Below are 27,865 nucleotides of genomic sequence, written 5' to 3' on the forward strand. Positions count from 1 at the left end.
ACATGAGAGGGCAGGTTACATCCACAAATAAGGAGGAGAGAAAACAAAGTGAGATCAGTGATGAGGGAGAGTTCACACTCCAGCACACACACCAAAAAAAAAAAAAAAAAAAAAGAGTATGAGGTCTCCTGCAGGGGATTGCCTGAGTGAAAGGCAATGCCAAGTGGGATCTGCCTCGCCCAAAAGGTACAATTCCTCTGTATAGAATCCAGATGGAACTGAAGTAGAGACAGGCAGCCCATCTCACCTGGGCAGAAGCCATTAGTGAATTTAGAATCATACCCCCAGGCTGGGGGAAGTCCTTCATTGGCTAGACCTTTGATTGCATCCCAGTTCTGTTTGGAGGTGAGCAATAGAGTAAGAAACTGGGTGGCATGGCAAGGGGAGTTCAGGTTTAGAAAACCTGACCGGATTTCAATGTGGAATAATAAGTTAGATACTGGTAGTACTAGGTTCAAATCCCAACTCAATTTATTGTCTGTGTGACCGTGGATAAATCACTTAACCACACTGTGTCTCAGTTTTCCTATCTGCAAAATTAAGACATTAGTCTTGATAATCCCTAATGCCCCTTCAGCTCTAAATCTATAATCTTATATATCTAAGACCTGGGGCAAGTCTCTGTGCCTCAGTTTCTTTATTCTGAATTGAGGAGTTTGGACTAGAGAGTAACTAAAGTTGCTTCCAGCTAAGTCCTGAATTCCAGTCTCACCTCTGACACTCATTAGCTTTATGAACATGGGGGAAACACTACCTTTCTCAGCCTCAACTCTTCTACTAAATTATAGTATATATTTGACAGGGTTATGGGGAGGTTTAAATGAGATAATACAGGTAAAACATGTTCAATTCAATTCAATAAGCATTTGTTATATTCTGACTATGTGCTAGGTACTATACTTTGTGAGAAGGCGGGGGGGGGGGGGGGGGGCGGGTAGTGCATAGCCTGGGAGTTGGAAAAATCTGATCTCAAGCTTCCTGGCCTCCCTGGTCTCCTTCAAGACACAGATTAAACCCTGTATTGTGCACAAAGCCTTTCTCAGCCCTAACCCTCTCCTTCACTGCTAGTAGTATCTCCAATTTACCTTTTATCTATCTTTTATGTATGTGGCTTGTAAGTAGTCTCCCCCATTAAACTATATACTTCTTAAGGGGAGGGAACATTTTTTTGCCTTTTTTGGGGGTGCCTTAGTGCTTAGCACAGTTATGAAAGTAGCCAGTATTGGGGGGGGGTTGGTTTTTGTTTGTTTGTTTGTTTTTGTTTTTTTTAGTGAGGCAATTGGGGTTAAGTGACTTGCCCAGGGTCACACAGCTAGTAAGTGTTAAGTGTCTGAGGCCGGATTTGAACTCAGGTACTCCTGACTCCAGGGCCGGTGCTCTATCCACTGCGCCACCTAGCTGCCCCTGAAAGTAACCAGTATTTAATAAATGCTCATTGACTGACTGGTTGTGAATTGGAGTCTAAGAAAATAGACTGTTGAGGACCCATTCTGCATCAGTGAGAATGATGAGACTGACTTCGGACAGCTCAAAGATGGTAGTGATTAGTCCGTTCAGATGCTCCACAAAAATATCACTATGTGTGTGTCTCTGAAATTTGTCCTAAGTATAGAACCTCTTTGCCCAGTGAGCTGTTCAATTCACCATTCCTACATTGCTACTAAAGAGCAGAATGATTGATCTCACCGCTCGGGAAAGGGCACGGGTTCAGTACAAGCTATGATTACCTCAAAGATATCAGAAGAAACTGAAAAGCCTTGAAACAGCATAAAATTGATGCCCAAATGTCCCAGGGATGTAATTGTCCTGTCACTCTAGAGGGGGTGGGGTGCTCTCCTAGAGGAGAAAACTTTGGAGAGCTCTCTTCCAGAACCCAGGGGAAGAAGGCCACCACCACCTATTTCCCTGCATTCTCGCTCACCAAGCCAGCCTCATTCCCCCAGTTATAGGAACTTGGCAAGATCACATAGGATTCTGTAAAAACTGCATGGCGATGATTTCCTTTCAATTATTTAATAGCACGTAATTGCCCTCCCTCCCTTCCTCCCTCCACAATCCTTGTTTGAAAGGACAAGATTCTTGATCTCTCTTTATTCTTTATTCACTGTTTATAGCACTCGGACATGGAGCTATATTTTCCTTCTGAAAAAGGCCACTCTCCAAGGCTGATTGTAAATAGCCTTGGCAGCCAGGATGGGTTCTAAGCAAACTCATGAAGTGAGCAAAGTTTGTTTTCTCTCCCTTGCTATGCATAAAAAGCCCCCTTTTTCCCTTGCCTCTTCTCTCCACTCACTCCACTCTCTCTACTCTTCTCATCCTCTCTCTCTCTCTCTCTCTCTCTCTCTCTCTCTCTCTCTCTCTCTCTCTCTTTCTCTCTCTCTCTCTCTCTCTCTCTCTCTCACACACACACACACACACACACACACACATGCCTTCAGTATTCCCAACCTATCTTAACCCATGACAGCACCCTGATCTTCTCTCCATATTTGCCAATTAAGGAGGGGTTAATAAATCAAGAGCTGATTTGTGCTAATGGGCTGCCTGTCCAGTCAATATTACTTCAATTTCATCCTCAGGGGTCTATGGTTCCATTCACGTGGGTTTATCAGTTTCCTTCTTTGTACAATGCAAAAGGTCAGACCAGATGATTTCCAATATTCCTTCCATGAACTGATATTATGATTCAAGTAATCAGTCCCCATCATGGAGAATGGCACCCTCTCCATGACCTAACAGAGCAGTTCTTCCTGTTTCCAGGCCCCTGCTACTTGAACTAGAGACTAAGTCCTATGGTTTTAACCCTTTCAGCTCTCTACTCCTCAGGCACCTTCTCCAGAGCCACTGGGCTTCCTCATGGGTACTTCCCACCTCTACCCCTTCCAACTTTCTAGTTCTGTAACTATAATCAAATGGATACTGTCATTGTCCCTAGAAATGGTGTGTTAGCCAATGTTCCACTGACCATCCTTATCACTCTCTTTGAGTGTGTTTTTTTCAAATTTGTTATTTATTTTTGAAATTTAAAAAAAAACTTGGGGCAGCTAGGTGGTGCAGTGGATAAAGCACCAGCCCTGGATTCAGGAGGACCTGAGTTCAAATCCGGCCTCAGACACTTGACACTTACTAGCTGTGTGACCCTGGGCAAGTCACTTAACAAAAAAAAAAAACAACAACAAAACTTGAGTCCCAGATTCTCTTCTTCCCCTCCCTTCCTATATGATACAAATTATACGTGGACAATCCTGTAAAAACATTTCCATATTAGCCATGTTATTTTTTAAAAAGCAAGAAAAATGCATCCTTATATTTTTCAAAAGCAGAATCCCCTTCTGTGACATAGATGGGCCAGCTGTGGTGACAGCCTCAGTTAGCATATGCTTTTCTCTACTGACTACTTTAACTGAAGATATTTAAAAGGAAACTAATCTATTGCAAGGAAGTGTGCAGAGTGTCTATGGACTTACCCTATAGATTTCTCCAAGCTAGCTTTGCAAATGTTTTCTCCTATCACAGAAAAATTTTGTCTTGGAGTTGAGCAGAAGGGACTTCAGAGGCCATTGACCCCAACCCACACCTGAACAAGAATCCCCCCTAATAGCATCCTGGCAAGTCTTCTCCTAGCCTTGACTTAAAGACTCCAAGTGAGGGGGAACTCACTACTTTCAAGGTAGCCATTCCACTGTGGGACAGTTCTCTCTGCCTGGAAATCTGGTGCATAAAGCCATGACTGAGTTGAATTATTCTAGCATCATATGGCTAAAAGTGACTCTGATACATGAGAGACTGGAGGAAGGAATGGCGAGCAAGATGGCAATGTTACTTTAACCTCTCTGAGCCTTAGTTTCATCATTTGTATGTCCAAAGAGGATAATAGTTGCAGTACTATTGTTGTTTTTTAGTCATTGGACTCTTTGTGACTTCTTTTGGGGATTTCTTTGCAATGGTACTGGAGTGGTTTGCCATTTCCCTCTCCAGCTCACTTTACTGATGAGAAAACTGAGGTAAGCAGGGTTAAGTGACTTGCCCAGGGTCACCCAGCTAGTAAGGGTCTGAAGCCGGTTTGAACTCAGGTCTTCCTGACTTTGGGCCTGGTGCTCTATCCATTGTGCCACCTGGCTGTCCATAGCACTAGTACTCATAAAGGTAGTTGGGAGAGGGTATTGAGTATAAGAGCAGAAAATCATTTTAACCTCTCTGAGCCTGTTCCCTTCTCTCTACAATAAAGGTAATAATAACAGCAGTAGCCACCTTACAGGGTAGCTTTGGAAGCATAAAGGTGATAATATCTGTATGGTGTTTGGCAAATTTTAAAGCATTATAAAAATATCATTATTATTAAGATCAGACTTCGTTGCAAAAGGAACTCCCAGGGATGGAAACTCTCTCTACTGATGCATATCCACACCTGTTTTGCAATAGTAGTGTCTTAGAGAGTTGCATACACCATTGAAAGGTTAAATTACTTGCTAAAGGTCACATAAATAGTAAATGTCAAGGGTAGGATGTGAACTCAGGTCCTCCTGAATAGGAAGGACACAGTGGGAAGAGCACTGGGCCCGGAGTCAGGAAGACTTGAGTTTAAATCTAGCCTCAGACATTTATTAGTTGTGTGACACTGGGCAAGTCACTTAACCATGTTGGCCTCAGTTTCCTCATCTCTAAAGTGAGATGGAGAAGAAAATGGCAAATCCCTCCAGTGTCTGTCAGGAAAACCCCAAATGGGGTCATGAAGAGTTGGACACAACTGAAATGACGCAACAACAACAACTTTCTGAATCAACAGCCAACTCTCCATTCACTATACTACACTGCCTTTCAAATAGTTATGATGGTCATCATCACGATCACCATGATCATCAATGACAGAGGAAACAAAGGTTCGATCTTCTGAGCATATAGACTTATTAAACAATGCATGGTAGTTGCCTGACAAATGAGACCGGACGACCTCCTCAATTTAGGCCTGGACCTCAAATACAGGGGGACACAGACTTTTATGTTTTCAAAACAATTAGCCAAATAAGACAAATGAATCAAAAGGGAATAATACAACATTGGGTAATCTGATTTCTAATTGGAGGAAAGATTAGGGACTTTCCAAATTGCCCTGAAATCAGAAAAGGAGGTAGCCCAGTTGCCCAAGTGTCAGCAGACAATCAAAGGAAAATGGAAACAATAGCAGACTGATAAATACAGAGGCAGTTTTCAGACAAGACATACGAATTGCTTGAGATGTACAATTGTGGGAAAAGTCTTTGCATCAATTTTGGGATCCGTCTGAATTTCTGGTTATACTTCTCTAAACAGCAGATAGAGGTGGTCTAGCTTCCCAGTCATGCAAGTACTAGGTTCAAACAATATAATAAGGGTTTTCCCCCAATTCCCACAGTTGAGTAATGTTTTTCTCACGAGACAACAATTGAATTAGGCTCATAATTGAATAGAAAAGGAACTGAACTACTTCCAAAATTGAGTCACAAGATGGAGCTTGACATTTCTGTGGCTTTTAAGATTTTGCAATGCATTATAAATCCATTGTCTCATTTTTAAAATAAAAATGTATTGATATCTTTTGTTTCTACATCATCAACATTTTCCTCTTTCCTCTCTCAAAGAGCTATCCCATATAACAGGGAATTATAAAAGGGAGGGGTTCAAATCCAACCATCTCATGACAAAAGGTCTGACATTCTCCTCATTGTTCTCTATTGATTCTCCCTTCTCTATAAAGAAGAGGTGTCTCCTCATAGCTCCTGTTTGGTCACATTCTGTCATTTATTTTTTTATTTTTACACTTGTAGTTCTATCGGTGTGTTTTGTTTTAGAGACACATTGTTGCATTTGGTGAGAGCTCTCTTATAACAAAGTAAAACAGTCAAGCAAAATGAATAATACAGTGACCTTAACTGCAACATTCCACACTTGCATTGTTACATTCTGTTGTTCTCTTGCTTCTGCTTGTTGCTATTGATTCATTTCAATTGTGTCTGACTCTTCATGGCCCCATTTGGGTTTTTTTGTCAAAAGTACTAGAGCAGTTTGCCATTTCTCTGGCTCATCTCCATATGAGAAAACTGAGGCAAACAGGGTTAAGTGACTTATCTAGGGTCATATAGTTATAAGTGTCTGAGGTAAGAATTTAACTCGGGAAGATGCATCTTCTTGATTCCAAGCCCAGTACCCCTTGTACCACCTAGCTGCCTTTGCCTCTGCTTACTTCCCCTGATCTCATTGGAAGCAATAATGAGAGGGGTAAGTATTATCAGCCCCACTTTATACATCAGAGTAAAGTATCTGGTTGTCGTGTTTTTTTTATGAAATCAGCCTCATTACTTCAGCTAGGAAGCTACTTGGGCAGGTTCCTTGCTCCAAACACCTCAATTAGTTGTTACATTTGATTGGTGTTTTTTTTGGGGGGGCGAGGGGGTTGGGGAAGGGAGGAAGAGAAACAAACTTTAACACATTTTCAAATGTTCCCCTGCTTATCTTCATAATCAGCTTTAGACACTTCCAAATAAGACACCTTCCAGCTCTTAAAGGTGACAGATCTAACGCCTCTGTCATCTGCATACTAGCTTACAAAGTATGAATTAGAATGACTTGTCTACAGGAGGCTATCAGAACTCAAGTCAATTACATCATTAGCAAATCAAGCCGCCACTCTCCTATACATCCACATCCAAGGGAATGGTCTATTTAAGCAGATTTCGATCCATCAGAAATGCATGGCTAGTAGCCAATTACCTGCTCCCTGATAAAGTAATTTTCTAATCTAATTCTCCTCATTATAAGAAAGGTTGTTAAACATCTGAGAAGCAGCTGAAAATTCATGAAGTCTTTAAAAAAAACCAAAAAACAATACAGATACCTCATGTCTTTCAACTTAAGTAAGCTACATTTCCAGGAGGATGGCTCTCTGCTCAATCTCCCAGCTCAGCTGTATTTAACCTCCTAAGCCATGGAAATGCATAATTGGTTTTATAGCATCACTTCCAAAAACATTCATGTTTCATTATTTTGGTTTTTTTTTTAACCATGGAAAGGAGAGAAGTTGTCTTTTTTTTTTTGAGAAGTTGTCTTAAAAGTCCATGTTGTTGACATTCCAATAGACCTCTGATCTCATCAATATGAGCAGCTCTCTCCCAATTCAACTGTGCAAATCACAACCTGTCTATCCCGTGTGACCTTTGTCCACGGTGTCCCCAAAGTTCAATACAACGGATTCACCCACACGGGCAGGTAGCCTTTCTCATATTCACTTGGTACCATGAGGATATCAGAGGAGCACATCATTCACTCCCACCAAATGACCATGGTCATGTCACCATGTTCTTTTTCAATCATGTATTTCTTTAATGATAATCTTTTTTTTTTGGTGGGGCAGTGAGGGTTAAGTGACTTGCCCAGAGTTACACAGCTAGTAAGTGTCAAGTGTCTGAGGCTGGATTTGAACTCAGGTCCTCCTGAATCCAGGGCTGGTGCTTTATCTACTGCACCACCTAGCTGCCCCGCAACGATAACCTTCACAACTTCTTGTGGATACCAGTCTCAAAACAAAAATGGAATAAATGCCACTGAGGTTCTCCTCTGTCATTCCATACCCTATCCTTCTCCCCTCTTTCTCACATTGGTCTTGACGAATCCAGAAATGAGAACCCAGTGCTGGGCTGCGCAACTTACCTTTAGGACCTGCTCTAGATTCTCCAGTTTGGCTTGGAGCTGGTGTTTCTCCTTCACAACCAAATCACGTTCTTTGGTCACTATGGTGAGGGTGTGGCTGAGCCGATCATAGTCTGCTTTTACCTTTAAAAAAGTCAGAAGGAAAACAATAGAATGTAAGTTCCCTGAAGCATGGACTGTTTTCAATTCTGTTTCGGTTATGCCCAATGCTAAGCTCAGTGCCAGGCACATAAGGGGGAGATGCACAATTCCAAACCTTTCTTGAAACTGGATAAATACAGGGCAGGAAGTCTCCGACTCATTTACATAAAAGCCCCTCGTGGTGAAGGACGGGTTAGCTCACTTGCTAACCAAGCTACCACAGATACCCCCCTGGTATCATGGAAAGAACTCTGGAATAATAGACAGGAGACTTAGTGTTGAGGCTCACCCCTGCTACTTAAAATCATTGAGGGGCAGTGTGGGATAGGGGAAGGAGGGTTAGGATGAAAATCAGGAGGACGTGGGTCTGATTCGCACTAGTCAAACTAAATGTGGGGCACTGTGCTCAGTTCTGGGAGCTGCAATTTAAGAGAGATAGTCACCAGAGGAGAGAAATAAGGATGTTGAAGGGCCTCACGTTCATGCAACATGACATGAAGGAACTGAGGGTGATAGCCAAGAGAAAAGAAAGTTGAGGGATGGGGCGGGTCTGCGTATTTGGAGGGCTGTCTTGTGGAGAAGCCATTGGATTTAGGGTATTTGGCCCCAAAAGGCAACTAGGTGGTGCAGTAGATAGAGTGCTGAGCCTGGAGTCTGGAAGATTCAGTTTTGTTGAGTTCAAATCCAGCCTCAGACACTTACTTGCTGTGTGAACCTGGGCAAGCCACTTAACCCTGATTGCCTCAGTTTGCTCATCTGTCAAATGAGCTGGAGAAGGAAATGGCAAATCGCTCCAGTATCTTTGCCAAGAAAACCCCAAATGGGGTCATGGAGAGTCAGACATAACTGAACCAACTGAACAACAGCAAGTTTGGTCCCAGAGAAAGCTAGGAGAAAAAGAATTTTCGAAGAGGCAAACTTAGGAAGAGCTTCCTAAAAGTAAGATCTATTCTCAAATGGGTTGAACTGCCTCAGGAAGTAGTAGGTTCTTCCTCACTGGAAGTCAAGATAAGATTGGATAAACTACACGATAGGTTTTCTGTGGATGGAATTCTTGTTCAGAGATCAATTGGACTACATAGTGACTGAGGACCCTTAGAATGAAAATCCTGGCTCTAAGAGCACTAGATATGTGACCATGGGCCAGTCACTTGACTTAACTGGAATTTAATTTTCACCATTTGTAAAATGAAGAATAATTTAATTACTTCATAGGCATTTTTAAAGGAATGCACTATAGAAATATATTGCCTAAGCTGTTGTTCAAGTCATTTCAGTCACTTCCAACTCTTTGTGAACCCGTCTGGGGTTTTCTTGGCAAAGCTACTGGAGTGGTTTGCAATTTCCTTCTCCAGCTCATTTTACAGATGAGGAAACTGAGGCAAAGAGGGTTAAGTGACCAGCCCATGGTTACACAGCTAGTTAAGTATATGAAGCTAGATTTGAAATCAGATCTTCTTCACTCCAGGCCTGGCATTCTATCCATTACACCACCTAGCTGCACACTATCTAGATGGCCTTGACCGAATCACTTCTCTTCTCTTGGTCTATTTCCTCCTGTATTTCCTCTGATAAGAGATTGGACTAGATGAACCCTAACATGTCTTTCAGCTTTAACATTCCATATTTATATCAACTCCTGGGCTCTTTGGATTAAAATAATGGAATTTGGCAGATGCCCAGGGGCCCCACCTGATTGATTTAGTATTGTTTGAATTGGATGGAGGCCATACCTGGCCAGCCCTAAGTGATGTGTTGGTGTACTACTGACATCAGCAGGGGAACCACTCTCAGCCAACCAGCTTGAAGGACCTCCCCTTTGGGGGAGGGAGAAAGAAGGTAGGAAAGGGGAACGCTTGCTCTTGGAAGCCCTCTTTCCTTTTGGGTGAGCTTCAGAGCGGAGCGGAGAGGGACTGCACAGCTGACTCTCATTGAAACTACAGACCTCAGGTGGTGAGTTTGTGGAAGTGAGGCCAGTCATAGCTGAACTGGAAGCAAGTTTGGAGTTTGAGTCAGTCTTTGCTAGAACTGGGGAGCTTATTCTTTTTTTCTTCCCCTATTCCCTTGTCCCTGGCTTTATGAACTTCACCTTTGTTGTAAATTTTGTTCCCATTAATAAAACCTGGTTTGTTTGTGGAAAAGAGGCTGTTAATCTCCTTTCTTATTAGCCTGGGAGCAATAACTAAAAAACTTCAGTTTGGAAGGGAGGAAAGTTTGGACCTAGAGGTCCCTCATTATTTTCTGAACCCCAATATTATGGTGAGCCACCCAATTAACTCTCCCCATAATAAATTTGGCCCTTACACTCTTTTTATTTAATTTTATATCTTATTTTTTTAGACTGAGTCTCTCTAACTCACCCAGGATAAAGGTGCAGTAGCTACTCAGAAGCTTGATCCCAATGCTGGTCAGTACAGAAGCTCTGACCTGTTCTGTTTTTCCAACCTAAGACCATTTCACCCCTCCTCAGGCAGCCTGATGGTCCTCTGTTACCAAGGGCTCATTGGTGCTGGACTCAGTGCAGACACTCAATTGGCTTTAGCTCTCCTGTATCTCAGAAACCCTGAACTCCAGTAATCAACCAGCCTCAGCCTCTACCAGTAGCAGAAATTATAGGCCTGCATCACCACACCCAATCCTTGTCATGATTTTAAGGACAACATGACTCATAGAGGGTAGTGTGGCATAGTGAATAGAGGACCAGTCTTGGACTCAAGAAGGCCTCTTATCTAGTAGTATGGCCCTAGACACATAACTTAACCTTTCAGGGCATCAAGTAAATCTTCAAGACCATAAGCTATGGATGAATTGCCAATCAATGTCAGTAGAGAGAATTTTACCACAAAAGTTCCCTCCATTGATGGAGTCACAGGTCTAGACCCCCTCCCCACCAAAAATGCTCATAGTTTGTTAGACTTGGAAGAAACTTTTGCAATCATGTTAGTCGATTACCTCATTTTACAGATGAGTACCTTTATTTAAGGATGATGACCTTTCAGGGATGTCCACTGACTCCAGTTCTATCCTTTGGCTTCTGACAAGTGTGAGTCATAAGAAAGAGCTCTAGAAACAGTTTCCCATTTACTTCCAAGTTCCCTTTGTGGTTTATGATGCAGAAAGAAAAGACCCATTTTAACCAAGCTGAACATTTGCTTTCTCCCTAAAATGTTTTCACATGAATCATGCTGCTATAACAGGTCCTCTGAAGGTCATGCTCTTTTGTAGGGAAGCTTCATCCGTTCCACACACTGTCTATGTCATGATGTTTACTTAAGGTGACAATGTCAGTACCACCAGACATGCAGAATGTGGGAGGTATGAATTTTCCAGCCCCTTCAGCGTTACCTGCCTGGAAGGTGTTCTTGGAAGAGGTCATGGAGAGGTTTTGTTGATAAGAATGTCTTAAAGTAGTTTTACTATTAGGTGATGCATCAGACAGCCAGAGAAAAAAATTACTTTCAAGTTCTCAAGGGTGAAAATGTCATGATCAGTTTGTGACTTGCATCAAACCTAGAGTCAGCAGTCTTCTGAAAACCATTGGTTTTTAGCTTCCCAGAACATTGGATCAAGGTGTTATTTTTTGCAGGGGGCTAGGGAAAGCAGGGAAGAGAAGAAAAGGGCATGATGCTTCAAGAGAAGCTATTTCATAGAAGAATAGGCGACCACAGGAAATAGTAGGCTTTCAATCACTGAACCAAAGGCTGGGTGCTACTCCGTGCTGGAAGCCTGTCCTGATCCTCCCAGTTGCTGATGGCCTCTCCTTAGGAATTACTATATATATAATTTGCATTAATTTTTATTCACGTTTCATTAATGTCATCTTCTCAATGACATTTTGCCTTAAGTTTTTGTTTGGTTTTTGGTTGTTTTTTGTTTTTGTTTTTTAGTGAGGCAATTGGGGTTAAGTGACTTGCCCAGGGTCACACAGCTAGTAAGTGTTAAGTGTCTGAAGCCGGATTTGAACTCAGGTACTCCTGACTCCAGGGCCGGTGCTCTATCCACTGCACCACCTAGCTGCCCCTTGCCTTAAGTTTTTTAATGCACATAAATGTCATCTTCTTGAGGACATGGCCTTTGTGTCACTGATGCTTATGCAAAGGAGGTGCTTAATAAGTGCATGTTGAGGGGCAGCTAGGTGGTGCAGTAGATAGAACACTGGCCCTGGATTCAGGAGGACCAGAGTTCCAATCCGGCCTCAGACACTTAACACTTATTAGCTGTGTGACCCTGGGCAAGCGACTTAACCCCAATTGCCTCACCAAAAAACAAAATCAAATTAAAAAAAAATTAGTGCATGTTGAATTTGGGGCTACATATTAGGAAAGACAGGGATAATTTGGAGAGACCATTCAGAGGAAGGCAACTAAGATGATGAAGGATCTGCAGATCATGTGATATAAGGATTGATTAAATAAGTTAGAATGCTTATCCTGGGGAAGAGAAGATTCAGAAGGGACATGATGATTACTTCAGGCTTTGAAGAGCTAGCATGTGGAAAAGGGATTAGGCTTCTTCTGATTGTCCCTGAGAGAAATGTATAGAATTTGCAGAGAGACATAATGAGGCCTGATGAATAAGGAAATATCTACTAACCATTAAAGTTTTCCCAAAGTAGAATGGGCTTCACAAGAGGATGTGGGATTCTGCATCATGGGAAGTCTTCAAACAAAGACTGGGAAACCACTTGTTGCTTGTGTTATTATTCAGCTATGTGTTGTACCAGCTGGCCACTGAGATCCTTTACAAATCTGAGATTTCTGCTATTCTTTGAAGTCCTTTTATAGCCTAAGAAGTAGAACACACCTCTCACTTTTCCTATCCCTAAAACTTCCATGAAGCACAAATTCATAATTGCTCATTGTACAACTGATATCATGTATTCCTCAGTGGGGGGGGGGTGGCAGCTAGATAACACCATAGCACTGAGAGTGCCAGGCCTGGAGTCAGGAAGAGTCATGTTCTTGAGTTCAAATCCAGCCTCAGACACTTCCTAGCTGTGTGACTCTGGGCAAGTCACTTAACCCTGTTTGCCTCAGTTTCCTCAGCTGTAAAATAAGGTGATGAAGGAAATGGCAAACCACTGTAGGAGTGATCCCGGGCTGGGAATGTGTGAACTGGCCCAGGGGAGGAAGAATGTGAAGGAGATGAACTTCAGCTAAGATGCCACCAACATTCCTGGACACTGCTTCCCAGTGCCCCTAACCTTGCTACTTTGGTGTCAAGTTCTATGTGATTATAAGCAGAAAGTCTTCTGTTCCACTTCATTTTGTCAGAAAGGTTCAGAATTGGAAGTGAAATCTCTGTATGGCACAATCTACTCCAAGAAGAGGTCATTTTTCCTAAAACACATTTCTATCCCTTTCATCCAAACACAGGTCAAAGTTCAGCTCCACCAAGAAAGCTATCTTTAGTGCTGATTGGCTGGTGGTCTCTGGCAAGGCTGCCTGCTGAATTTGCAATACAAAACTCTTACTAAGCATGAGTGCAATTATACCCTCACCAAGCCGTCTGCCCAGGAGCACAAGGGGCATGCGTGAAACGGGATCACATGGGGTGCACAGCCGCCCGGTGCTGCCGTACCCTGTGGCAAATGGAAGCTGACCCAGATTGCTGCCTGGGCCACAGGCCTGGTGGGATGATGAAAACACCCGAGCTCCACCAGGCTGCTGCTCATTTGCCTCACACTTCGGCCCTGCTGTGGCCCTTCTCTGCCGCCTGTTGGTTGATAGCACTGGCCCAGAAAGAAATCACCTCAGGACACTGGAAAATAAATCAGTTTCCGGACTCCGAAGGGCTCTTTTATTAGCATTGCCATGCAAAGCACAATCTTTGCGTGGAGTTTGCACTTGGATGCTCCCAGACAGCCTCTGTCTGTTGGTGCTAGGAGAGGCAGTGTGTGCACTGGGAAGGGCACAGGAAAATTAGCTCAGTTTCTGACTCTTCCACTAACTTCTTGTGTGATCCTGGGAAGGACACTTGATTTCTCTGGGCCTCAGTTTCCTCAAATGAAAAATGTGGCTATCAAGTCCTACCCCAACTACCCTACAGGGTTGTTGTGAGGTTCCAGGGTGATGATGTATGAGGAAGTGCTTTGTGAAACAGTAAGCACAATCTGCAGGGCAGCTGTGTGGGCAGCTAGGTGTTGCCATAGTAGATAGAGTGGTGGGCCTGGAGTCAGGAAGACTCATCTTCCTGAGTTCAAATCCAGCCTTAGACATTTACTAGCTGTGTGACCCTGGGCAAGTCACTTAACCCTGTTTTCTCCAGTTTCCTCATCTGCAAATTGAGCTGGAGAAGAAAATGGCAAACTGCTTTATCTTTGAAAAAAATCCAACCCAAATGGGGTCACAGAGAGTCGGACAAGATTGAAAAACAGCTGAACAACGAGCATAATTAAATCACTATCTTACTTTGAGAAGCAGCCTGAGTATAGCGGATGAAAGGCTGGGGCTAGAGTCAAGAAGCTCTGGGTTCACATCTTGCCTCTAACATATACTTACTATGTGATCATGAGTAAGTAACAGAGTAGTCCCAGGAAACCCTTTAAGACTATAAATTACTGAGCTACAATTGCTATGAAGGAGGGCCTTTTTATGCTGGGAGTTCCTGTATTGATGAATTCATAGGTCTCGGGAAAGCAAGCTTCATTTGCAGGGATCTGTGCTCCCACCTAGGTGGGTCCTCCCTCCCGGTGTGAGATCACAGGAAGGTATTAATACTATTGGTAATAATTCCTTATTATAAAGAACAACATTGAGAAATTAGAGACTCTTGTGAGGAGGTTGATCAGGATGGGGGAAGGGCCTTAAGATTCTAGGGAAGCAGAGGCAGCTAGCTGACACAGTGAATAAAGCACCAGCCCTGGATTCAGGAGGACCTGAGTTCAAATTTGACCTCAGACACTTGACACTTGCTTGCTGTGTGACCCTGGGCAAGTCACTTACCCCCTCACTGCCTCACCCCCAAAAAAAAATCTAGGGAAGGAACTAAGGGTATATAGTCTGGAGGAGAGAAGACTTCAGCAGACATGGACATGTTGCTCTCCTTCCTGCCCCCCCCCCCCCGCCAACATAGTAAATAAGCTTCCTGAGAGACTGTTTAATTTTGTCTCTGCCCTTCTCATTTCTGCATTTATTAAGCAATGATCATGTACCAGGTACTATGCTTGACACTGAAGACACAAAGGAAAAAGGGAAACAGGTCCTGTCCTCTAGTTTATATTCTCTCAGACCCTGATATCTCTCCACTAATATCCTTCCCCCTTTGATCCCTAATCCTGATCTTTCATTCATTCAATAAACATTATGAAACACCTACTATGCACCAGGCATTGTGCTAAGCACTGGGGATACAAAAAAAGACAAAAAGTCCCTGCCCTCAAGGAGCTTACAATCTAACGATCTCTGCAGTGTCTACCCTGCCATGGCCTGCAGTCTCTACACTGAGCATCCCCTACTACATCTAGCATTTCTTAGGTACCTACTATGTTCTAGTTACTGTGGTAAGCACCCACGATACAAGGGCACATGGAGAGGTGTCGCTGTGTTCTCAAAAGCTCTGACAGGCTGTAAGCGTGGAACAAGGGATGTAAGAAACAATGTCTCTTGTCTGAGGACCACCCAAGCTAAGTGGGTTGGGAGTCATCTCTTTGAAGGTGACAAATATTTCTGGTGCAGAAACTCAAAAAATCCACCTACCTGGGTGATTTTGTGCAAAGAAGTCACTTAACCTCCACAGACCTCAGTTTACTCATCTATAAAAGTGAGGGGGTTGGGGCAGCTAGATGGCACAGTGGATAGAGCACCGGCCCTGGAGTCAGGAGTACCTGAGTTCAAATCCGGCCTCAGACACTTAACACTTACTAGCTGTGTGACCCTAGGCAAGTCACTTAACCCCAATTGCCTCACTAAAAAAAAAAAAAAAAAAAAGTGAGGGGGTTGGACAAGGTGACCTCTGAGCCTCCTTCCAACTCTAGATATAGGATCCTGTGTTTCTACTATACTCAGGGAAGAGTTGCTATTGGAGGTGATAGAAGAAGCACTCCCAGTGACAAACCATCAGCTCCTTGAGGTACTTCACAAATATTAAATTTTTAGCCACCCATTTCCTATTTATATCACCATCCTTTACACTCAATTTGATTGCCTCCCTTCATCTGACAAGGCGACTAACTCAGGGGAGCTGCCACCGAGTATTTCAGAGGGTCCGATGTTCCATCTTTGCACTGGCATGCCAATTATCTCCATGCAGACTTCAGGGAGGAGGCAGGCAGGTTACTTCCTTGCATCCATAATTAAGGGTCCTGATAATGAATTTTGCTCTGCTACCAGCGCAAAGATTGTAATGTAGGTAGTTGAAACCAAGACCTGTCCTTCCCCAGCTTCAAGAAGGTTTGCGTGTGTCCTTGAAATAGTGTTAATGCCATAACACAAATCTAAGCTGGCACTATGAGCAAGATTTGGTATTCCTTGGCACTCCATCATCTTTCCTGGATGTCCTCAGACTCAGGTGGCTCAAAGTTTTCAATTTCTCTCTTTCTTTATGTGAACACATCAGTTTTCTCATGTATAAAATCAGAGTTGGGGGGGGGCGGTTGGACTAGATGGATTCTGAGATCCCTTGCAGTTTTACATTACTGATTTTACCTTTAAAAAAAACCACATCCCTGGCACAGAGTGGGTGCTTAATAAATGTTTGTTAACTGACTATGAGCCGGTGGAGTTTTCTTTGATTGTACTGTTGGCTTTTTGAGGGCAGGGATTGTTTCTCTTCTGCTTCTCAATCCACGGTGCCTAGTATAGTCCCTGGCAATCAGTGGGTGCTTAATAAATGCTTGCTGATCCATTTGCTAATGTGGGAGGTTACAAAATATGGAGGAAGTCACTGCAGAGATCAGGCTTTCATAGAATACAAGTTCCTAGAGGGCAGGAGTTTGTTTCATTTCTGTTTCTTTATCCCTAGTGTCTTTGCCATGGTTCGTTGATTAATCTGTCAACTGACTGATTGAAAGAGAACTCTGGCAATGAGGGCAGAGCTTTTTTTTTTTTTTTTTTTTTTTTTTTTTTTCCTGCTGGGCAATGAAGGTTAAGTGATTTGCCCAGAGTCACACAGCTAGTAAATGTCAAGTGTCTGAGGCCAGATTTGAACTCAGGTCCTCCTGAATCTAGGGCCAGTGCTTTATCCACTGTGCTACCTAGCTGCCCCCGGCACAGACATTTTAATGCAGGGACTTAGATCCCACCCTTTTATCTCTGCTTGCTAGACAGGAGAGAAATTGAGCCTGGAAAAGGCTCAGACAAGAGCGCTGGGTGACTGACGGAAGTCTTTGCTTGTTGGCCTTTCCTGTTATTCTCTCTCTGCCTCTGCCCCTTTCTGCTCCCTTAAAGCTGCTCCAGGAGGCTCCATTTACAAGACTGTCTCAGGCAGGCAATGAGGAATCAAATTTCAAAACTTGCTTCTTAAGGAAGAAACAAGAAAAAGATGTACTGGGTATGGACTGTGGAGCCAGGGATGTTGAACGGTGACATGTCTGGGGGCATTATTAGAAAACCCGAGCCAGACCCCAGGAAGGGAGACAAGGAGGCTGTGTGCCTGCCAACAAGACTATTCACAGCTCTGACTGGGTTCCAATGACAGCTGCCAAACATTTACTAAGCAGCATTACTGAGCAAATGCTCAGTGTTCCTCAGCCCTAAACAACAGTTTTTATTTTTAAAATGTGTGATTATAGGGATAAAAGAATAAAAGTTAAAAAGTGTGATCTTTGATTTTAATCAAACTAGCGAGCAACAATCTTATAAACACTTATTAATCACCTTCTGCGTACTACACACAGTGCTAGGCACTAGGGGTACAATGGCAAACGTAAATTAGTCCTTACCCTCAAGGAGCTTACATTTGTTCACTCTCATCCCTATACTGAATTCTTCCCTAAATCCCTAAATTTGATATCTGCAGTGCTTCTTTTCTATGGCCCTTAATCTATGAACTGAGCACCCTCTCCATCTCAATCAAAAAGCATGTGTTGATCACATCCCAGACGCCACACACTGTGTTAAATGCTGGCAACACAAAGACAATAATAAAATGGTGCCTTCCTCCAAAGAGCTTATAGTCTAATTGAGACAGAATATATACATAGAAAGTATCTATACTGTATACATATAGGTACATATATAAATATGTGAATATGTGTACATACATGCGTATATGGAATGAATACAAGATAGTTCTAGGAGGGATAGCATGAACATATGTAGGTGCTAGATATCAAAAAAGCAAAGGCAATATGACCCAGATTCACTATCTAGAGTTGATTTTGGCAGAATATTTTACCTATTAAAGTTATTATTTTTTGGTGAGGAAATTAGGGTTAAGTGACTTGCCCAGGGTCACACAGCTAGTAAGTGTCAAGGGTCCAAGGCCGAATTTGAACCCAGGTCCTCCTGAATCCAGGGCCGGTGATTTATCCACTGTGCCACCTAGCTGCCCCCATTGCCATTTCCTTCTCCAGTATATTTTACAGATGAAGAAACTGAGGAAATAGGATTAAGTGACTTGCCCAGGGTCACACAGCTAGAAAATATCTGAGGCCAGATTTGAAGTCCAAAAAAATAATCTTCCTGATTCTAGGCTCTATCCACTGCACCACATAGCTGTTTTGTTTTGTTTTGCTTTCTTTTTACAGCATAGTAATTAAAAACCCTTAAAATATTTTTGCAGGATAATCAACTGATCACTAGGTATTCCACTCTAGGTAAGTTTCCAAGATTGGCTCCTACAGAGTGTGAAGAATCTTAAAGGATCTTGAAGACCAATGTGATACCAACTACAGCATTAATTTCCAACCTCTCTCTTGAAGCCTTTGATCCCTCCATCCTTCTCTATAGGGAACTTCACTCCTACTTTACTGAGAAAAATAAAAACCATGTATAGCAAACTACTTCCCTTCTCCAAGCCCTATCATTGTCTATTCTTTACTTGTTGGCTTCTCTCTTCCTCTCCTCTTCCTCCTCTGTTTTCTCCTTCTTTACTCCCTTTCCTTCCCTCCTTCTCCTCCTATACTTTTTTCTTCCTCTTTTTCTCTGTCTCTCTGTCTCTCTGTGTCTCTCTCTTCCCCTTTCTCTCCCTCTCTCTCCCTCTTCCTTTCCCTCCCTCCCTCTCCCTTCTCCCTTTCCCCCTTCTCTCTCTCCCTCCATCTCTCTCTGCCTCTCTGTCTCTGTCTTTCTCTCTGTTCTCTCTCTCTCCTCTCCCCCCTCTCCTCTCTGATATTGGCCCCTTCCTTGCCACCCACAAACATGATTGATTTCTCACCAACCTTAAAACACACACACACACACACACACACTCACACACACAAACCCTTTGATTGACCATACTATCAACCACATTTATCTACAAATTATCATCCTACATTTTTTCTAGGCCAAACTTATAGAAAAACTTATATACATGTATTGACTCCATTGCCTCACCTCCTACACACTTCTTTCTGTTGTTTTTTGTACATTTCAAAGTTAATGTGGCAGTTCCAACACTGCCCAGCTTATATGCGTCCCCTGTGGGATTTTTGCTTTCTGCTATCTTCCTACTCACTCACTTCTCAGTCCCTTGCAATCTGGCTTCTGACCCCACCACTTGACTGAAACTGCTTTCTCTTTCTAAGGTCAACAATGATGTCCTAAGTACTAAATCTAACAGATATGACTTAGTTCTTGAATCCATTTTCCACACAACTGCTAAAATGCTTCCTTTGATCCAGTAATACCACTGCTAGGTTTTTATCCCAAAGAACCCCCAAAAAGAGAATAAGACTTATTTGTACAAAAATATTCATAGAAGCTTTTTTCATAGTTGCTAGGAATTAGAAATCAAAGGAATGTCTATCAATTGGGGAATGGCTAAACAAGTTGTGGTATATAATTGTGAGGAACTATTATTGTGCTATAAGAAATGGCAAGCAAAGGGGCGGCTAGGTGGTGCAGTGGATAAAGCACTGGCCTGGATTCAGGAGTACCTGAGTTCAAATCCGAACTCAGACACTTGACACTTACTAGCTGTGTGACCCTGGGCAAGTCACTTAACCCTCATTGCCCCACCAAAAGAAAGAAAGAAAGAAAGAAAGAAAGAAAGAAAGAAAGAAAGAAAGAAAGAAAGAAAGAAAGAAAGAAAGAAAGAAAAAAGAAATGGCAAGCAGGATGACTTCAAAAAGGTCTGGAAAGACTTGTATAAACTGATGTACAGTGAAATGAGAAGAACCAGGAGAATATTGTGCACAGTGACAGTAATATTGTTTGATGAAGAACTGTGAATGACTTAATATTCTCAGCAATACAATGATCCAAGACAATCCCAAAGGACTAATGATGAAGCATACTATCCACCTCCAAAGAAAGAACTGATATTTACTGAACACGAACAGAAGCATGTTACTTTTCACTTTCTTTCATTTTTTCCTTTTATTCAAGTTTTCTTATACAAAATGACTATTCTGGTAATGCTTTATAATGCACATGTATAACCTACATCTGATTGCTTATTGCCTCAGGGAGAGGAGAGGAGAGGGGATGGAATTTGGAACTCAAAACTATAAATAAAAGTATTTATGATTAAAAAATAAATATTGGGATCGGCCCCTTTGCTTTGCAGAGAACCAGAGAAGATAAGGGATCTAGTCATGGTCAACAACCCTGGGAGGTAGGTGCTATTATTACTTTCATTTTTACAGATGAAGAAGCTGAGGTAGGCAGAGGTTAAGTGACTTTCCCAGAGTCACACAACTAATAAGCATCTGATGCCACATTTGAACTCAGATCTTTCTGACTCAAGTGCAGGGTTCTATCTACTGCCACACCTAGTTTTTCTCTATAAACATTTGAACCTCACTTTTATCTGAAATGGTCAAAGAAAGGAAGAACACCACACACACACACAGTTGGGTACAGGAATACATTTCACTCAACAGGCAAACAGGAAGGAAAGGAGAATCGGAAATGGAGAACAAGAAGAAGATTGAAGAAGGAATTATTCCTAAGCAAAACAAACTCTAATTATAGAGGGTAGACTGCAAAGAAGGGTTTAGAAGGAAAGAACAAAAGAGTAAGAACTTGTGATAGATTCTGAACAAGGGAAAGAGAAAAAACAGGAGCAGAAGCAGATTGATTATATGGAATTTAAAAGTTTTTGCACCAATAAGATGAATGTGCTTAAAATTAGAAGAGAAGCAATAACTGGGAAGTAAAATATTTGCAGTGTGTTTCTCTAATAAAGGTCTCATTTCCAAGATATTTAGGGAACTGATTCAAATTTATAAGAATAAGAGGCATTTTCCAATTGAAAAACGATCTAAGGATAAGAACAAGCAGTTTTCAGAGGAAGAAATCCAAGATATCAATAGCCATATGAAAAAATACTCCAAAATCAGAATTAGAGAAATACAATGATTGACAAAATTGGCACCAAAAAGAAAAAAAAGAAAAAACATGAATTGGAAGGGATTGTAGCAAAACCAACATGTTTGGTTGAGCTGTGATTTAGTCCAGCCATTCTGGAAAGCAATTTGTAACTGCACCAAAAGTCACTAAGCTCTCATTTACTGTCACCCTTTCATTCACTGATACCATTACTAGGGTTATACATCAAGTAGAGCAAAGAAAGATGAAATGGATCCAGATGCACAAAAATACTTATAGTGGTTCTATGGTACTATAGAATTGGCAACTAAAGGGGTGCTCATCAACTGAGGAGTAGCTGAACAAATTATGGTATATGAATGTAATAGAATAATTCATAACAGAAACATCATGAAGAGGATGGTTTCAGAGAAACCTTAGAAGACTGATTTGAACTGATGCAGAATGAAGTGTGCAAAACAAAGTGACCAATTTCTATAATAACCACAATATTATTTTTAAACTTAGAAAAATTGAAGAACTGTGATTGATATAATGACCAACCACAATTTCAGAGGGTCCATGATGAAACATGTCACCTACCACTACCACTGAGAGAGAGATGATGAACTCACAAAGTAGAATGAGAAACATTTTTGGACATGGTGAATGTGGGAATTAGTTTTGCTTGACTATGCATTTTTGTTACAAGGGTTTCATTTTTGTTTAAATTTTTCTCAATATAAGAGGTGGGGGTAGAAAAGAGAGAAAATGGATTTTTTCCTTGATTGAAAAAAATAACAAAATAAAATAATTTTAAAAGAATTCCTATAATGACCCGACTACTGGACCTCATGTCTATTTGTAAGCTATGCTATGTTGAGTCATTTCCCCCCATGTCAGGTCAGGTCAGGTCAGCACATGGTTACCTGCTCATACTGCAGTGCCTTGTGGGAAAGGTTAGCATACTGAAGTCTCAGGCGACTCTTCCCTTGTACAGCATCCTTCAATTCATGCTCCTAGAAGAAAAGAAAATGGCCCCATGAGACACCTTTTGTACAGATCTTAAGAAGCCAGCTGGGTAGGTGGAGGGAGATCTGAGTGGGATAATAAAGGCTGGAATTGACAATGTGGCATAAATGAGAGGCAATGTGGAGGTAATGGATAGAATAATGCTTTGGATTCCAATCATACTCCTGACACAATATTAGCTATATGACATTGGACAAATCACTTCACTTCCCTAGGCCTCACTTTTCTCATTTGTTAAATGGGGTTGATAATACTTAGAGTTTTTTTAAGGAAGGAAGGAATAAACATTTATATAGCACCAACTAATGTGCTTTTAGGGACAGCGAGGTGGTGCAGTAGATAAAGTATCAGGCCAGGGGTCAGGAAGACCTGATTTCAAATCCAACCTCTGATACTTACTACCTGTGTGACTCTGGACATGTCACTTAACCCTGTTTGCCTCAGTTTCCTCATCTGTAAAACGATCTGGAGAAGTAAATAGCAAACCACTTTAGTATCTTTGACAAGAAAAGCCTAAATGGGGTCATGAAGAAATGGAAACAACTGAACAATATATTTTTACAAAAATTATCTCATTTGATCCTCACAATACCCTGTGAGGTAAATGCTGTTATCATTCTCCTTTTACACTGAGAAAACTGAGACAAAAAGAGGTTAAGTGACTTGCCCAGGGTCACATAGATAGTAAATGACTTGGGTCATATTTGAATTCAAGCACCCTTAACTCCAGGCCCAAAGCTCTATCCACTGCACTGCCTTACCACCTTAAATGAAATGTGTAAAAAGTACTTTATAAATCTCAACTCACCATACAAATGTTGTTCTAAAGTTTGCAGAGCACAATTCATGTCATTATAGAGTTATATGTAAGAATTTCCAAATATTTCGAGAAGTACATCAGGGTTTGGCTGAGGTTACAGAACTAGTCAGTGGAAGAACTGGAATTTGAATCCACAACCATAGATTCCAAATTCAGTGCCCTTCCCACAACCCTATGAGGAAGAGATAACAATCGCTTTCCAAGATTCTGGAGTGAAAGGTGAAGAAGGTCTATTTCATGGTGTGCTTTCTCAGGGAAGTCAAGCCTGGGTAGAATGTTTTTGTGAAGCTTTCTAAGAAAGGCTTAGGGTACCAAATACTTAACAGAATGCAAGGGACTAGGAGATGGGGCAAGTGGGCAAAAACGTAATTTTCCCTGGGACATCCTGCCTCTGCCCCCTGTGACCTGCATGAGCTTAGGAAAGTCACTTATAGTCTCTGGGCCTCAGTTTCCCCATCTGTAAAATGAGGGGGTTGGAGTAGGAGGCCCTGAGGCCCCTACCATCTCTAGGTCTATGACCCCATAATTCCCAGAGGAATTTCAAGGTAGTTTGGCTAAGATACCAACAATAACTCAAATTTATATATTATTAAAAGATCTACATTATAATTAATTATCCATCAGCCAACAAGCATATATTAATCACCTACCATATGCCAGGCTCTATGCTAAAAACTGAAGATACACAGAAAAATCAAAAGACAGTCCCTCCCTTCAAGGATCTCATAGTGTAATGTCAATTAACTTTTTATTGTGGCATTTTCCCTTATAACACTATGAATTTAAAAATGCCAACCTTTTTATGCACAATTTCAATACAACCAACTAATATGCTTACTAGGAAAAAACTTTCTGTCTTACAGACAAGAAAACCAAGGCTCAGAGAGATGATGGGATTGACCCAAGGTTAACCAGCTAATAAGTAGAGAAGCCTGGACTAGCACTGGGGTCCTGCCACTGCATCCTAATAGACCTTGTGTAGGTTATGCAACATGGTGGAAAGAGCCCTGACTGTGGCTTCAGACACACTAGGTTCTTTCTGCCTCTGACATTTGGCAGGTCACTTGGCCCTCAGTTTCCTTATCTGTAAAAAGTGAGGGCAATGGACCAGATAGCCTCTGAGGTCACTTCTGGCTTTAAATTTGAGTCTTTCCACTTCACAAGACGGTGTGGCACCAAGGAGGTGTCAAAGCCAGGAAATGGGAGGCCTCTGATTGAATGAAAAAGCAATTATGAAGTACCTACTGTGTGTCAAGCACTTTTCTAAGTGCTACTAATACAGATACAAAATGGAGACAGTCCCTGTTCTCAGGGATGTTGCATTCTCATAGGAGAAGACAACACAGATAGGGAAATAATAGCCAGGGGAGGACTGGATTTTACATTTACTTATTTGTGTGGATGTGTCCCCAGTGGAATGTAGGCTAGTTGAGGAAAGAGACTGTTCTTTTTGTCTAAAGAGGGGAAGCAGGAAGAAGAGGAGATGGGGAAGAGAAAAAAATGGGGAAGGGGATGAAGAAAAGGAGGGGAGGGTGAAGTGGGGAGAATAAGTGGAAGAGGAGTCATGGCAAGAAGAAGGAGAGAGGGGCAGCTAGGTGGCACAGTGGATGGAGCACCGGCCTTGGAGTCGGGAGTACCTGAGTTCAAATCCAGTCTCAGACACTTAACACTTACTAGCTGTGTGACCCTGGGCAAGTCACTTAACCCCAATTGCCTCACTAAGGGGAAAAAAAAAAAGGAGAGAGGGACAGCTAGGTGTCACAATGGATAGAGCACTGGCCCTGGATTCAGGAGGACCTGAGTTCAAATCCAGCCTCAGACACTTAACACTTACTAGCTGTGTGACCCTGGGCAAGTCACTTAACCCCAATTGCCTCACCAAAAAAAAAAAAAAAAAAAAAGGAGAGAGAGGGGGAAAAGGAAGGGAGGAGAAGAGAAAGATAGGTGAAAGGAGAGAAGGGGAAGAAGAGTGGAGAGAGAAGGAAGGATGGAAAAGGAAAAGAAGGTGAAGGAGATGAGGAAAAGGAGATAAGGGCCAAGGAGGTAAAAGGAAGGTAAGTAGGAGAAAGGGTATGGCAAGAGGAAGAAGGAAAGAAGGGGGAAGAAGGGAGGAGGAGAGGAAGAGAGGGAGAAAAGAGAGAAAATGGGGGAGAAGAAGAGGAGGAGGAATTCTTGGATCTAATAAAACCCAAGAACTTCTGCCTGAATAGCAGGCTTTTGATGGGCCCAGAATCTGCTGGGCTCCCTGTTTGCTATCAATTCTACAAAATGCAAATCCCTGCCATCTATTCCTCACTATTCTTTCTGTCCTCTTTGGGGTCCTCTGTTGGTGGGAATATTACTTGCTCTTGACTGCATGTGAATGCCTTCTAATTAAGGTTGATTCCACGTCGACATCCCAGAGTGGCTGAGACAATGATTCAGAACAGGTCAGTGCCATGGTGACAAAAAGGAAATCTCAATGTCCCTGCTGGAAAAAAACAGACGAGGGAAGGAGAGAGAAAGCCAAACCCACAGGGACCAGTTCTTCTTCTCAATATCAGTGCTTTTCTTCTGCAAAAAATCATTTTTGCACTTTGAAATATAACAACCAGGCTGAGTCTGGCTTCCTGGGGTTTTTTTTAATCTAAAGTGCAAGAGGGTTTTTAATCCCAATTCAGTTTGATCGAATCCAAAAAATATTTTCTAAGAACCTACTATGTGCCAAGAACTGTGTCAGGGACTAGAGATAGAAAGAAAAGTGGAACATCCCCTGCCTATCCTCAAGAAGCTTCCATTCTGGGGGGCAGTGAGGTGGTGCAGTGGATAAAGCACCAGCCCTGGATTCAGGAGTACCTGAGTTCAAATTCAGCCTCAGACACTTGACACTTACTAGCTGTGTGACCCTGGGAAAGTCACTTAACCCCCATAGCCCCGCGCAAAAAAAAAAAAAAAGAAGAAGAAGCTTCCATTCTGTGAGGGATACAGCATATATACAGATAGATAAATATTCAAAATAAATACAAAGTAACATATGAAAGTAAATGTAACATAATACTTCATGGGGACAATTGGGTGACCCAATGGATAAAGCAATGGGCCTGGAGTCAGGAAGACCCATCTTCCTGAGTTCAAATCCTGCCTCAGACTCTTACTAGCTATGTGACCCTGGGTAATAATAATAAAGTGGTCTTTATTACCCAAGATGGTATGCACATTAATCCCTCACTCACTAGAACAGTCGTACGATCATAAGAAATGGAGGCTCAGATAGGGGCATGGGACTTGGCCAAGGTCACATAACAAGTAAGTGGAGGGGCTGGAATTCAAATTCAGGATCATTGACTCCAAATTCAAGGTCTTTCCCCACCTCAAGAGGAGCAGATAGATAGCAATCACTTACCCAGATCTTGAGGTAGAAGGGAGGGAGAAGAGGTCTGTTTCATGCTGTGCTTTACTGGGGAGGGCAAGCCTGGGCACAATGCTATGGTGGAGGAAGGGCTTAGGGTACCAAATGTTGAGAGCATTCAGGGATTCAGGATATGGGGCAGCTGGGCAAAGGCTAATTTTGCCCTGGGTCATCTTGTCTCTGCTCCTTATGACCTATATGAACTTGGGCAAATGATTCAACTTCTCTAAGGGGAATAGAAGGCCTCTGAGACCCCTCCCATTCCTGGGTCTAAGATATCCATGATCCCCAGAGAAGTGAGCCAAGACACCAACAACAGCTCACATTTATACAGCAGTAGGAAACTGACAAAGTACTTGTAATGGATCAGATAATGTGATCCTTGTGGCAGTCCAGCAAAGTAATAATAATAGCTAACATTTCTGTAGGGTTTACTATGTACCAGGCACTGCGCTAAGTACTTTATAATTATTATCTCATTTGATCCTCAAAACAACCCTGGGAGGTAGGTACTATTATGATTCCCATTTTACAGATGAGGAAACTGAGGCAGACAGTAGCTAAGTCACTTCCCCAGGGTCACACATCTTAGAAGTGTCTGAGTTCATATTTGAACTCAGGTCTTCTTGAGTCAAGGCCTGGCCCTCTGGTCACTGCACCACCTAGTGCCCCACATAAGCACTACAATGCTTACTAACTCCCATTTTACAAAATTACCATTGCCGCGTCACATTGCCACTAAGGCAGAATTCAAATTCAGTGCTCCAATGACTCAAAGTCTTTTTTTTTAAGTTCTTTTGATTCCTTTTGTCCATTCAATGTATCAGCTCTACCATAGGACCCTCCTTTGTATCAATCAATCAAAAAACATTTATTAAGCACCTACTATGTTCTAGATCCCAAGGAGTCAAACACCAAAAAGAGCTGCTGTTTTCTCTCGTGCTGAGAAAAAAGAGGGGTCAAACTGAACAGTGACCATGTCTGACAGAGCATGACACATTTTATACCATTAGTCAGAAGGGTTCTCAGGGAGCCACTCATACCTGCTGGCTCTCAAGAGCTGATTGTTAAATGTTCAGCATGAACACTTAAACAGTAGAAAATGGTGAATGCTACAAATTGGGATTGGATTTATCATTTTGTTAATTGTTTAGACTTAAGAAAGTGATGGGGAAAAGGTTAATGACGCAGGCGAAATTTAAAAGTGTGTCATGTATACATATTTTTCCAAAGAGCTGGTTTTTAAACATTTACCAGCATACCCCTTTCTTTAATGTTCCACTCCTACTCCCTACCCCATGCTCTTAGAGCAGCTTGTCAATATCACAAAGAGGCACCAATACAAGAACAAGGAGTGCTCATTAACCTAATGTTCTGAGGGATATGTGCCCTCCGTCAGGAGAGAGCAGG

At 42.1% G+C, this 27,865-nt stretch overlaps 1 protein-coding gene across 12 annotated transcripts in view; it reads right to left on the reverse strand.

Moving 5' to 3' along the window:
- The window catches only part of RIMBP2 (RIMS binding protein 2), a 522,092-nt gene that overhangs the window by 169,306 nt on the left and 324,921 nt on the right, over nt 1-27,865 (reverse strand). For all 12 annotated transcript variants that reach the window (XM_043966745.1, XM_043966763.1, XM_043966824.1 and 9 more), the window contains 2 exons: nt 22,145-22,234; nt 7,684-7,806 (listed from right to left, as the gene is read on the reverse strand). In XM_043966745.1, the coding sequence (XP_043822680.1) occupies nt 7,684-7,806; nt 22,145-22,234 (213 nt within the window). The remainder of the gene's footprint in view (nt 1-7,683; nt 7,807-22,144; nt 22,235-27,865) is intronic.

Source organism: Dromiciops gliroides, chromosome 1, assembly GCF_019393635.1.
Source record: "Dromiciops gliroides isolate mDroGli1 chromosome 1, mDroGli1.pri, whole genome shotgun sequence".
In the NCBI taxonomy this organism is placed as follows: Eukaryota; Metazoa; Chordata; class Mammalia; order Microbiotheria; family Microbiotheriidae; genus Dromiciops; species Dromiciops gliroides.